Here is a 13,268-nt window from a genome sequence, read left to right as displayed (position 1 = left end):
GTCCAGAACTCCAGTTTCTAGATACTTTCCCTTTCATATTGTACGTTTCATATTCAAGGAGACAAGAAATAAGAATTACATAATAACAGGGAATAACGGACAATAATATGACAAATATCAATAAAGATTCATGATACAAAATGAACGTATGAAGTACATGCATTTACCCAATGGAGTATGACTCATAGTTCTACCAACCAATGGACTCACCCTCCCTCAATGCTAAACCCAACTGAATGGCACGAGGGCCAACGGGGGGGGCATTGCTAGATAACGGTTGTGTAGAAAATGAGGGAGCCATACATGTCAAACCCGGAGAACCAAAATGCACATTACAGGGTGAAACACCCCAGAGACTAACCGCTGACATAACCTCAAGAGCATACATTCGCCTTATACCGAGCAACCAGAGAAGGAGGGAACAAACACAATTCTACGCATCCACCGACCAGATAGAACGAGCACCATTCCACATGGCCACCTATAGGATTGGTCGAATCAGATAGGTAGGAGGGAAGCGAACCCACCCAAAGGAAACATGTGAGCATGAAGAAAGGAGATTATCCGCCCGACAAGATGTTTGCTCTGCACCATAATTCAACGCACTACCCCCCCCCCCAACACACACACGAAATAACTAGTCGGGTTGGGCACTATAGCCACGCCCACACAAGCGAATGAAACAACACACACAACATAAGGGCAACGACTGCTAGTCGAGGTGGTCCCGAGCATGCCCCGCGCCACGCGTCGCAAATCGCCGAGACCGTCGACTCGATGAGGAACTGACGAGGACCGATCAGATGATGGGGATGAGCGGAGGGAAGTAGACACGCATCTGCGAGGCGCACACAAGGAGGGATGTCTTCAAGATACAAATAGTCCAACATCTTTTAATAAAGTAGTAATGCATGAATTCCCTTACATGGAGCAGAGAGAAGAGAACTTTTTTTTCGAATACCAGCTCGTTTTTTGAACACAGTACAATCCAAGTCATTCACATGCCTACATTCATCCTTATATACGCATCTATGTATATCATATCTCTATGAACACCTCCGACGGACTAAGTCGACACATCATCTTAAGATTGATGAGGTCATCACAGAGACCTTGGTAATGGATAGAAACTTCTCATTTCAATGAAAGCAAATCGCCAAAAGGTCTAAAAAAATATTAAAAAAATACAAACATCAATGTAAAATCTAAAACTTAAACTCTCATGGAAAGATCCTAACACATTGGTTTGCGCCGTGGGAATGAAACTCACGTTTGATGTGTATACGAGACCGTAGGTTCACGTATATTACATACATGAGTCGTAAGCATGATCACGTTCCTAGCAATTTGAGCCGTTTGACTTTAGCCTACTACTACTATACTACCTAACTTCTATCCACTAAAAGTACGCCTAATCCTAACGGTTTTCCATGGCCCAAATCTCCAACGAAAGTTCCCCCCCTTTCTTACCGTGCCTACATGAGCATATGGCATCTCCCAACAATGGAGTACCATATTAACTAACAGAAAAAATGAATTAATCGCCTTCCTTCTCCATCCCCTCCCCGTCCTACATAACGGACCCCGTGCATTTTCTTCCACCTGTTCTCCATCAGCCCAGGGACTTGAACACGTGCACCGCATCCGTACGCCACAGGCCAAGACGAGGCCATGGCCGAGGCCGGGGAGCTGGTGGTGAGCGGCGCCCAGCAGGACGACATGCTGCGAGTGGTGGCCGCCCTGGCCGGCATCCTGGAGCGCGTCGCTGAGTGCAACGACGCGGTGGGCACGCCCGCGGGGGTGCCGCCGGCGTCGGCGTCGGCGTTCCGGGCAACGACCAAGCCGGGCATCTCGGTGCGCACGTACGTGGCGCGCATCGCGCGGTTCGCCGGTTGCAGCCCCGCGTGCTACGTCGTCGCCTACATCTACCTCGACCGGCTCCTGCACCGCGCCCGCCGCTTCGCCCTCGCCGTGGACTCCTACAGCGTGCACCGTCTCCTCATCACCACCGTGCTCGCCGCCGTCAAGTTCATGGATGACGTGTGAGTTCCCCTTAATAATGATAAATTAGTCCAGCAGCTCAACCAGCTAATTTGTAGACTGTGCCTCTGTACACGATCATCTTCTTCTTGGTGGCCTCTGATCCCTGATTGGAATTATGCTAATTAACAGTCACTATGTTGTAGGCAGTCGTGATGTTCTACTTACTTGGTTAAGAATCTCACTGCAAAATTTTGACGCCTCGTTGCTAATACTGCCGAGGGATGCATTAATCGCACCACCTGGATTTTGGTTCTCTGTTCTTTGGATTTAGCTTGCTGGTTCAAACACCTGAGATTCTTGTGCCAAGAGTAGCGAGCTGTGACAAAATACTTTGCTCCTCTTCTGTTCGACTTAGGCTTAGGAATCTCTGACAACTAGGAAGAGGTTGAGACTTGGGAGTGCCTTCGAAGTAACTCCAGCATCATTCCACTTCCATTTTCAGAATTGTGGAGCCATTTACTTTGGTTTGGATGTAGCATTATCAGCTCCTAGTTAGTAACTGTCGGTGCATACACAGATAGTTAAGGTTTTCTTCAGGCCACTTCAGACTGTATAGAACGACACCTCGATTCACAAAATATCAGTACTAATCATTGACACATATGCAGTCCTGTGCTAATAATGCACCAGAGAGGGCAATCAGTGAGTAGGTGCCTACTTTTAACTACGGTGTCAAGCTAGGATTTGCACTAGGTACTGGGCACACAGAGTGATTTGTCCTTGCGAATTAAAGCAGGCAGTATACGGCAAAGTTATCCCTGTCGAGCGAGCACGGAGCAGAAAAGACGTATGTGGTGGCTGCTCCTTCCACCAAACCACACGCATGAGGCGTGGACCCGAGGACATGGACTAGAATCCGGCCCTGCCCACTCGCCTTTTTGATAGGAACTTAATCCAGTGCCAGTTGTGGCGGATTGCGACTGGTAACTTGCCATCTCTGCTGATGTTTGCCGCTCAGTTTCCCCCCGTTGTCTTTGCTGAGATTGATAGTATACTTAATTGGCCCAACTTGGCATCCTTAAAAGAAACGTTTTGGACTTTCGTGCCTAGTTGGTAATTCTGGTTGTGCTTTGTTGGGTTGCTTAATTGATCCTTTGACTGCAAGACTCAAACACCATCCTCCCTGTAAAAACAGAAAAACAGCTGAATGGGTTGAACAAATGTAGATAAATATGGAAGTACAGTGCTGGTATGGTGTTCCCCTCTTGAAACTTGAAAGGCCTGTGTTTCTCTGTATGCAGATGCTACAACAACGCGTACTTCGCCAAGGTTGGGGGCATCAGCCTGGTCGAGATGAACTACCTGGAGGTCGACTTCCTGTTTGGCGTCGGGTTCGACCTCAACGTCACGCCGGAGACGTTCGGCCACTACTGCGCCGTGCTCCAGTCCGAGATGCTCTGCGCGGAGGCTCCTCCTGCGCCGCCCAGGCTGCAGCACTGCTGCCTCTCCGAATCCGAGGACGATGCCGCCAGCTGCGGCAGCCAGCAGCAGCTCGCGGCATGAAACCACCGGCCGGCCAGCACCGGGCTGCTTGGAAGCAAGTTCGCATTACATTACATGGCCGGTTGCATGATGCGTGCATCTCTGTTAGTCTGTGTGTTTAAATTTGTAGTGCTAGCCAGATAGCTATAGCTAGGTGGTCGTCATCTTCCTCCATGCCCTGCTGCAAGATGCTTGCAACAATGATTTCACATCGTGTACTCGTCCTTGGTTTTTGTTTCTTGTGGTGTGTAGGTCAGTGAGACACTAGCGTGTTAGGCTTTGCTGGATTTTTCTCTTGTGAAACAGATTTGTACAGTCATGAACCTGTTGGTAACTTTAGCATTCCATGTATATATTGTGACATTGGGTTATAGTGACACTGATGCCAAAAGTGGACCATAGCAGTGAGTGTTTTGCTCCCGATAAAGGGCATTTTTTTAGAGAAAAGGCACAAGCCGCGCCCTGCTTTAAATTAATAAAGTGAACGGTAGTCGCAAACATACGAGTTATTACAGCCAGAAAGACATAGAAAGATTCAGCAAATTCAGGACTCAAGTTGCAGCTCAAGAGAGCGCCAAGGGGAAATATAAAATAACTAGGTGCTCCTCTGGATGGTGTGGGGTAGATTGATCTTGCGAAGCACATCCGATGCCGCGTCATAGTTAAGGCCCCAAACTTGTTTCTAGAGGTCCATATCGCCCAAGCTAAGACCTAAGAGTAAGAGTAGTACCCTCAAACCTTTAAAGCAGTATAAGGGTTGAGAATTAATATTTTTTAGCACTTTTAAGGATTGAAAAACAGAGATAAAGACTAGGACCCTCAAACCCAACCCGACTAGTTAAATTTGAGGGTTCTAGTCTTTGCCGCAGCACCCTTCGGCCCAAGCGACGATGTCTTCCGACAGCGCTTGGAGGTGGGCGGCTGAGGCGGGGCGAGGGAGGAGGCGGGGGGCGGGGCGACTGCGGGCTGCGGAGGGACGACGTGCTGGCTAGCACGCCGCCGCTTGGTGCCGACGTGGGTGGCGGCAACCACCGATGCACCTACGCCTGGCTCGGGACGGGCGGCTGCTGGGCCGGCGCGGGCATCGCGGAGGCGGCGATTGGGGGCGGGGTGACGGGCGGCTGCTGGGCTGGCGCGGGCATCGCGGAGGCGGCTATTGTGGGTGGGGCGACGGGCGGGCCGAGGAAGGAGGCGAGCGACGGCTCCATGGCGCGCAGCGGCCGACGGCTGCGAGCTTGGCGAGCGGCGGGAGGAAGGGGACGGGGCTGATTTTTCCTTCCCGCGCGTTCGCAGTGGAGGAAAAGTCCCACCCACGCGACGACGGAACACGAGAGCGGGTGGGGGTAGTTTTCGCTCACCAACCCTCACTTCTACAGGTTGGGAGGGGGTTTGAGGGTTGGACCCTTAAACTTTTTTGAGGGTTTGAGGATTAAGGGGTTTTAATCTATGTGTTTTTTCGTTTGCAAACTGTACAAAACGATTATTTATAAAGGTTCGAAGATTTAAGGGTACTATTAATGATGCTCTAAGACCCCAAACATTCTCCACGCAATTCTACAAACTTGCCCGCTGGTATTTTGCAGACTAGTCAAAAGACCAGCCATCGACATGGGATTCCACTCAGGCCCGAAGATCTCACGAATACAACTCCAGACAAATACTACCGGGGCACAGTTAAAAATGATATGGTTGGCGCCCTCCCGTGCCCCACAAAGTGCATGGTTCCTGTTTCCAGGGTCGTGACGTTTTTGAGATTGATGGACGACGACAGACGGTCTAGAGCTGCCTGTTATGGAGCCAACGATCCTGACAATGAGTATTAGAGGTACGAAAGAGGGATGAAGCCAAGCTACGACGCAAACGTATCACTTGGATGTAGCGAGTTCGGACCCCTTTCGGAGAGGTAAAAACCCTACATCTCATGCCGGGAGGCTTTATGTTTTCTCCGGTGGGTGTGATTACAAGAATATGCTGAACCCTTGCCACGGAGCTCAATGATGGCTTATATGGAGTGCGCCGAGCCCCATTAATGATCCGTTTAAAGGGAGGTGAAGGAGAGTAACTAGGGCAATTTCTAGTAGCAAACACCATTACTACTGCAATCAAAAGGTAACGACGGTCCTAACTACACTTGATGTGTTGTATTAGGTCTGTGCCAATGCTAGTTCCTTAGCGCGATTTCATAGGCATTTTGCTGATGTGGCATACTAGTTAATGAAGAAAGAGAGTGAGGTTGTATCTTAGCTCACATACAACCCTCGCACGTGGTCATAGGCAAAAAATGATTCTAGCCCAATCATATGCATGCATTACCACAAATTATTAAATGTAGATACAACTCATAAGAAAGAATGCATTTGCATGGTTGTATCTTAAATAATAAATGCTCCTATGATAACGTGATAAGAGACGATGCATTGGGAGAGGCCTTAAGTCACTCGACCGTTAAATCTCCCATGTCGTCCTTATGCCATCTTTGTCCGAGTGCCGATGCTAGGCCGACTGGAGGGAAGACTCATGAGTGGCTTGATGAATGCCCGTGAATTCTTTAACATACGCATCCCAATGCGCCTACGACCCTGGTACATTTATCGAAGGTGTGGGGCCCAAGGTGGGTCATGGATATTAGGCACATGACCCTACCACTAGTGGGCAACCCCATCATTATCCCCTGAATCGGTTGAGATTTTACGGGAAGAAAGAGGTGAACCTTTGAATTGATCCGAGTGCTCCGAAGGCACTTAAGATTTGCGTCCAAGGGATTACCCATTAGGACCTGGGAAAAACCACAACGGATTCTCGACTGTAGGTGTCCCGAGTGATCCGATTGAGTTGATTGCTGGGAAAATTTTATGGCATCCAAATGTCTCTCCCGAGAGATAGGCTGGCATGAGGACTTATTCTCCTAAGAGCGATATATCATAACCCCATAGGGGCATTAGCATGGTTCAACTCCAAGTCCAAATTTATGAGGTTCATGCCTTGGAGCCTCGATTAAGGGCCAAGTTAACCGCAGGGGGCATCTGGCTCGTCCCGTTGCAATCCTGAAGATGACTTTAGTCTGATTTTATGTGTGTCCGAGTGCCTAGAGACACGCGGAGGGTATTCCGCAGACCAAAGCGTGCTCTTTAGAAAAGGGAGCACTAGTGATCAATTGGGTTCATCCGAGGCGAAAATTTTGTGATTTGAATCATGGGACATGCGCGCGAAAGCGATTATGCCATGACTAGGTGGTGAAAATGGGTCACGATGCCTCGATTTCTGCCCCAAAATCGCGCCACGTGCTCCACTTACCCTTAGAGTAGGATTTCACATATCTCATCGTGCCCGTGGATTGATGGTTAGAGATTCGTGGGCGCATTCTACTGTGGTATAAAACGCAAGGGATTAGGGTGGAGGGCAACGAGATCACCCTTTCCCCTAACTTGCTGCTGAAAGCACATATGCTCCCTTGGTGTTTTTCATAATTGATGACAACATACATTGTCTCTTGGACTAATACTTTTATATAGCTTATTTCAGATATACTCCATAGAGAGTGTTGGGAAAGGATTGTGAGGAGAACTTCCAAGAAGAAGAAGAAGAAGAAGAAAAAGAAGAAAAAGAGGGGGAAGGAATAGGTTGTCCAGGCTTCAAGCTTCAAGACTCTACATTTTACTTTATGTGAGAAATCACAATTGAGTCCATAGGAAAGCCAATACTATTGAAAGAGGATGAGGTATCTATGATGATCTGGTTGCTCAAGTGCTTAGAGGTAGCCACCAAAAATACTCATCCAATCTCTCACAAAATTCTGTGGCAAAAGCCTATATATCAAAATCGGTGCCACCAACATTTCCCACTCGGCAATACCAATTTCCATCATAGACACAACCTATGCCAAAACCCTAAGGTCTAGTTGCCACCAAGTTTCCATACGATGCAACCAAAACCAGTGACCAACTTTATGGTTAGCCATTTTCAAGAATCAAAATTTCTGAGTTTTGGATATATGTCTCTGCGAGATTTGCAAACTGCCCTAGGTCACCCATATCGGTAACACCGAGATTTATATATCGGTCTCACCGAAAAGACAAAAGTTGCCACATTTTTCACTAGTCAGTGCCACCGAGTTTCACTTCGGTTTCACCGAGTTGGGCAATAATGTTATAACGGTTGGATTTTTGGAGATGCCTATGTATACCTATCCACCACCTCTCATTCATAGAGGAAGCACTCAGACCACACATACACTTGCCATATCTATTTTTCTAAGAGAGAGCCACCACCTACTCATGTGTTGAGATCAAGATATTCCTATCTTAACATTTGAATCTTGATTTCTAGCCTCCTCAAAATGCTTTCCATCCAATCAATCTCTTCTACCAAAGCCAAATTTATGAAAGAGTGATTGAGTGTTGTGTTGGAAATATGCCATAGAGGCAATAATAAAATAGTTATTATTATTTTTCCTTGTTCAAGATAATCGTTTATTATCCATGCTATAATTGTATTGAATGGAAACTTAGATACAGTGTGGATACATAGACAACACACCGTCCCTAGTAAGACTCTATTGGACTAGCTCGTTGATCAAAGATTGTGAAGGTTTCTTGGCCATAGACAGGAGTTTTCACTTGATAACAAGATCACATCATTTGGAGAATGATGTGATGGACAAGAACCAAACTATGAACATAACATGTGATCGTGTCAGTTTATTGGTACTATTTTCTCCATGTACAGTATATGTTCCTATTGTTGGAAATATGCCCTAGAGGCAATAATAAATTAGTTATTATTATATTTCTTTGTTCATGATAATCGTTTATTATCCATGCTATAATTGTATTGATTGGAAACACAGTGCATGTGTGGATACATACACAAAACACTGTCCCTAGTAAGCCTCTAGTTGACTAGCTCGTTGATCAAAGATGGTCAAGGTTTCCTGACCATAGGCAAGTGTTGTCACTTTATAACGGGATCACATCATTAGGAGAATCATGTGATGGACTAGACCCAAACTAATAGACGTAGCATGTTGATCGTGTCATTTTGTTGCTACTGTTTTCTGCGTGTCAAGTATTTGTTCCTATGATCATGAGATCATATAACTCACTGACACCGGAGGAATGCTTTGTGTGTATCAAACGTCGCAACGTAACTGGGTGACTATAAAGATGCTCTACACGTATCTCCGAAGGTGTTCGTTGAGTTAGTATGGATCGAGACTGGGATTTGTCACTCCGTGTGACGGAGAGGTATCTCGGGGCCCACTTGGTAATACAACATCACACACAAGTCTTGCAAGCAATGTGACTTAGTGTAAGTTGCGGGATCTTGTATTACGGAACGAGTAAAGAGACTTGCCGGTAAACGAGATTGAAATAGGTATGCGGATACTGACGATCGAATCTCGGGCAAGTAACATACCGAAGGACAAATGGAATGACATACGGGATTATATGAATCCTTGGTACTGAGGTTCAAACGATAAGATCTTCGTACAATATGTAGGATCCAATATGGGCATCCAGGTCCCGCTATTGGATATTGACCGAGGAGTCACTCGGGTCATGTCTACATAGTTCTCGAGCCCGCAGGGTCTGCACACTTAGGGTTTGACGTTGTTTTATGCGTATTTGAGTTATATGGTTGGTTATTGAATGTTGTTCGGAGTCCCGGATGAGATCACGGACGTCACGAGGGTTTCCGGAATGGTCCGGAAACGAAGATTGATATATATGATGACTTCATTTGGTTACCGGAAGGTTTACGAGCATTACTGGTAATGTACCGGGAATGACGAATGGGTTCCGGATCTTCACCGGGAGGGGGGACCACCCACCCGGGAGGGCCCAAGGACCTTGGGGGTGGCGCACCAAGTAGGTGGGGTCAGCCCAAGGCTGTCTTGCGCAAGATAGAAAGAAAAACCAAAAGAAGAGAAAAAAAAGGAAAGGTGGGAAAGAAGAGAAGGACTCCACCTTCCAATCCTAGTTGGATTAGGATTGGAGGAGGACTCCTCCTCCCCTTGGTGGCGCAGCCCTTGGGGCTCCTTGAGCCTCAAGGCAAGCCTCCCCTCCCCTCCTCCTATATATATGGAGCTATTAGGGCTGATTTGTGACAACTTTTCCAAGGCAGCCCGACCACATACCTCCACGGTTATACCTCTAGATCGCGTTTCTGCGGAGTTCGGGTGGAGCCGTGCTGAGATTAGATCACCACCAACCTCCAGAGCGCCGTCACGCAGCCGGAGAACTCATCTACCTCTCCGTCTCTCTTGCTGGATCAAGAAGGCCGAGATCATCGTCGAGCTGTACGTGTGCTGAACGCGGAGGTGCCGTCCGTTCGGCACTAGATCGTGGGACGGATCGCGGGACGGTTCGTGGGACGGTTCGCGGGGCGGATCGAGGGACGTGAGGACGTTCCACTACATCAACCGCGTTCACTAACGCTTCTGCTGTGCGATCTACAAGGGTACATAGATCGGAAATCCCCTCTCGTAGATGGACATCACCATGATAGGACTTCGTGCGCGTAGGAAAATTTTTGTTTCCCATGCGACGTTCCCCAACACCTATGACCATGAGAATATGTAACCCACTGACACCGAAGGAATACCTTGTGTGCATTAAATGTCGCGACGTAACTAGGTGACTATAAAGGTACTCTATAGGTATCTCCGAAGGTGTCTGTTGAGTTGGCATGGATCAAGACGGGGATTTGTCACTCTGTGTGACGGAGAGGTATCTCAGGGCCCACTCGGTAATATAACATCACAACAAGCCTTGCAAGCAATGTGACTAAAGAGTTAGTCACGGGATTTTGTATTACGAAACGAGTAAAGATACTTGTCGGCAACGAGGTTGAACTAGGTATAGAGATACCGACGATCAAATCTCGGGCAAGTAACATACTGAAGGACAAAGGGAATAATATACAGGATTAACTGAATCCTTGATATAAAGGTTCAACCGAGAAAGATCTTCATAGAATATGTAGGAGCCAATATGGACATCTAGTTCCCACTATTGGTTATTGATCGGAGAGTGTCTCGTTCATGTCTACATAGTTCTCAAACCCGCAAGGTCTGCACACTTAAGGTTCGGTGACGTTTGGGTATAGTTGAATTATGTATGTTGGTGACCGAATATTATTCGGAGTCCCAGGTGAGATCCCGGACGTCACGAGGAGTTCCGGAATGGTCCAGAGATGAAGATTGATATATAGGAAAGGTATATTCGGGTTTCGGAAACATTTCGGGCATTACCGGTAAAGTACCGGGAGTGACGAATGGTTTCCGGGATACCACCAGGAGAGGACACCCACCCGAAGGAGAACTGTATAGGCATAGAGGTGGTGCACAAGCCCCTCGTGGGCTGGGCGGCCAGCCTCATGGGCCTAGTCGGCCGAATAGAGAGGTGCGGAGGTAACCCACTAGGAGGAGGACTCCTCCTCGACCAAACCGAATTGGAGGAGTACTCCCCCCCCTTGTGAGCCGTCGGCCAACCCTAGGGTATTTTCCTTAGGGAGCCACCCCTCCCTCCCACCTATATATAGTGGAGAGGAGAGAGGCTAGCCACACCACAAGCGACCAATGCAGCCTCTCTCCCTCCACTAGTTCATCACGCCCCGTAGGTTCATAAGGTAGCGCACGACGTAGCCCTATCGGATCAGCTTCTCAAACACCACCACCACACCGTGTGCTGTCGGAGAATTCATCTACTTCTTCGCCCCTCGTCTTTGATCAAGAAGGTGGTTATCATCATCGAGCTGCACCTGTGCTGAACGAGGAGGTGCCATTCGTTCGGCACTAGATCATGATTGGATCGTGGGACGGCTTGCGATTTGGATCGCGAAGACGTTCGACTACATCAACCGCATTTCTTAGCGCTTCCCCTTAGGGATCTACAAATGTATGTGGATCCGATCTCTCCTCTCGTAGATGTTCATCACCATGGATAGATCTTATGTGTGCTTTCAAAAAAATTGTTTCCCATGTAACATTCCCCAAAGTGGCATCATGAGCTAGGTTTATGCGTAGATGACATCTCGAGTAGAACACTGATACGTCTCAAACGTATCTACTTTTCCAAACTCTTTTGTCCTTGTTTTGGACTCTAATTTGCATGATTTGAATGGAATTAACCTGGACTAATGTTGTTTTCAGCAGAATTGCCTTGGTGTTATTTTTGTGCAGAAATAAGAGTTATCGGATTGACCTGAAAATTTACGAAGAATATTTCTGGATTTAATAAAAAATACTAGCGAAAGAATCTACTGAAGAGGGGACACCCCCAGGCCACAAGCCTGCAGGGCGCCCCCCTAGGCCGCACCCCTAGCTTGTGGGGCCCCTGGAGCTCCACCGACTTTGTTTGCGCTCCTATATATTCCCATCTGCAGAGAAAAAATATTACAGAGAAGAATTCATCGCGTTATACCATATGGAGCCGCCGCCACCTCCTGTTCTTCCTCGGGAGGAAGATCTAGAGTCTGATTTGGGCTCTAGAGAGGGGAAATCGACGACATCGTCATCACCAACTATCCTTTATCGCCAATTTCATGATGCTCTCCATCGTTCGTGAGTAATTCCATCGTAGGCTTGCTGGACGGTGATAGGTTGGATGAGATCTATCATGTAATCGAGTTAGTTTATTTAGGGTTTGATATCCATTATGTTCTGAGATTGATGTCGCTATGACTTTGCTATGCTTAATGCTTGTCACTAGGACCCGAGTGCCATGATTTCAAATCTGATCCTATTATGTTTTCATGAATATAAATGTGTTCTTGATCCTATCTTGCAAGTTATAGGCACCTATTACGAGTTATGATCCACATCCCGAGGGTGAGAATAACTGGGATTCTTTCCGGTGATTACCGTAGTTTGAGGAGCTCATGTATTCACTAAGTGCTAATGCTTTGGTCCGGTTCTCTATTAAAAGCAGGCCTTAATATCCCTTAGTTTCCATTAGGACCCCGCTGCCACGGGAGGGTAGGACGAAAGATGTCATGCAAGTTCTTTTCCATAAGCACGTATGACTATATATGGAATACATGCCTACAATACATTGATGAATTGGAGCTAGTTCTATATAACCCTATGTTATGACTGTTGCATGATGAATGCCATCCGACATAATTATCTATGGGGACCCCGACTTACGAGTCGAGATCGCCGTGCTTAGTGATCCCAGAGATCAATGCTCACCGAAACCAGATACCGAATAAAAGAGTCTTACATCCATACATACCGTTTGATATAGTAAATGGCCACCTCGGTCGAGTCTCACATATATAGGCCTTAAAGGCCAACACTCCAAATTGGACCAATAGCGGAATTATTGGTTGAAAGCGTCAACCCATGTCATCAGCCTTAACCTACATGCATTCTGACTGGGAAGCATCCTAGCTTGCAAGAACGTCACCGAGTTAATCTTCACCATATCCTGTTCTTTCATACCTGGTCAATGAAATAACTAGTGGCAAGCCAATGAGTACTTTGAATGTACTCGCAAACAACCCATGACATGAACAATGAAAGTGAAGGATAACAATATCTTGTATCTTTGGTGTAACTCATCTTGGTGGAATGATCATGAATATGCATCAAGTTAAAGAATTACTCTTGAAGAACAGGTTACAGATATCAATATATCTGTCGAGGGCTGAACCATCCGGGTTCACCCTATATGCCAAGTCACCGAACTTGGTCATGTCATTGCTATCATAGCAGCGCCTTTCTCAACACCACACACACA

The 13,268-nt window shown here is 47.1% G+C and overlaps 1 protein-coding gene across 1 annotated transcript; it reads left to right on the top strand.

Moving 5' to 3' along the window:
- Nucleotides 1–1,424: 1,424 nt before the first annotated feature.
- Nucleotides 1,425–3,898, top strand: LOC123404248 (cyclin-P4-1-like). The gene is made up of 2 exons (XM_045098166.1): nt 1,425–2,042; nt 3,285–3,898. Exons 1-2 carry the CDS (start codon nt 1,672–1,674, stop codon nt 3,544–3,546), a joined length of 633 nt encoding a protein of 210 aa, XP_044954101.1. The 5' UTR covers nt 1,425–1,671; the 3' UTR covers nt 3,547–3,898.
- Nucleotides 3,899–13,268: the final 9,370 nt, after the last annotated feature.

The sequence above is a fragment of the Hordeum vulgare genome, chromosome 6H (genome assembly GCF_904849725.1).
Source record: "Hordeum vulgare subsp. vulgare chromosome 6H, MorexV3_pseudomolecules_assembly, whole genome shotgun sequence".
In the NCBI taxonomy this organism is placed as follows: Eukaryota; Viridiplantae; Streptophyta; class Magnoliopsida; order Poales; family Poaceae; genus Hordeum; species Hordeum vulgare.
The sequence above is the reverse complement of the archived record's forward strand: the minus strand, read 5'-3'. Positions and strand labels throughout refer to the sequence as shown.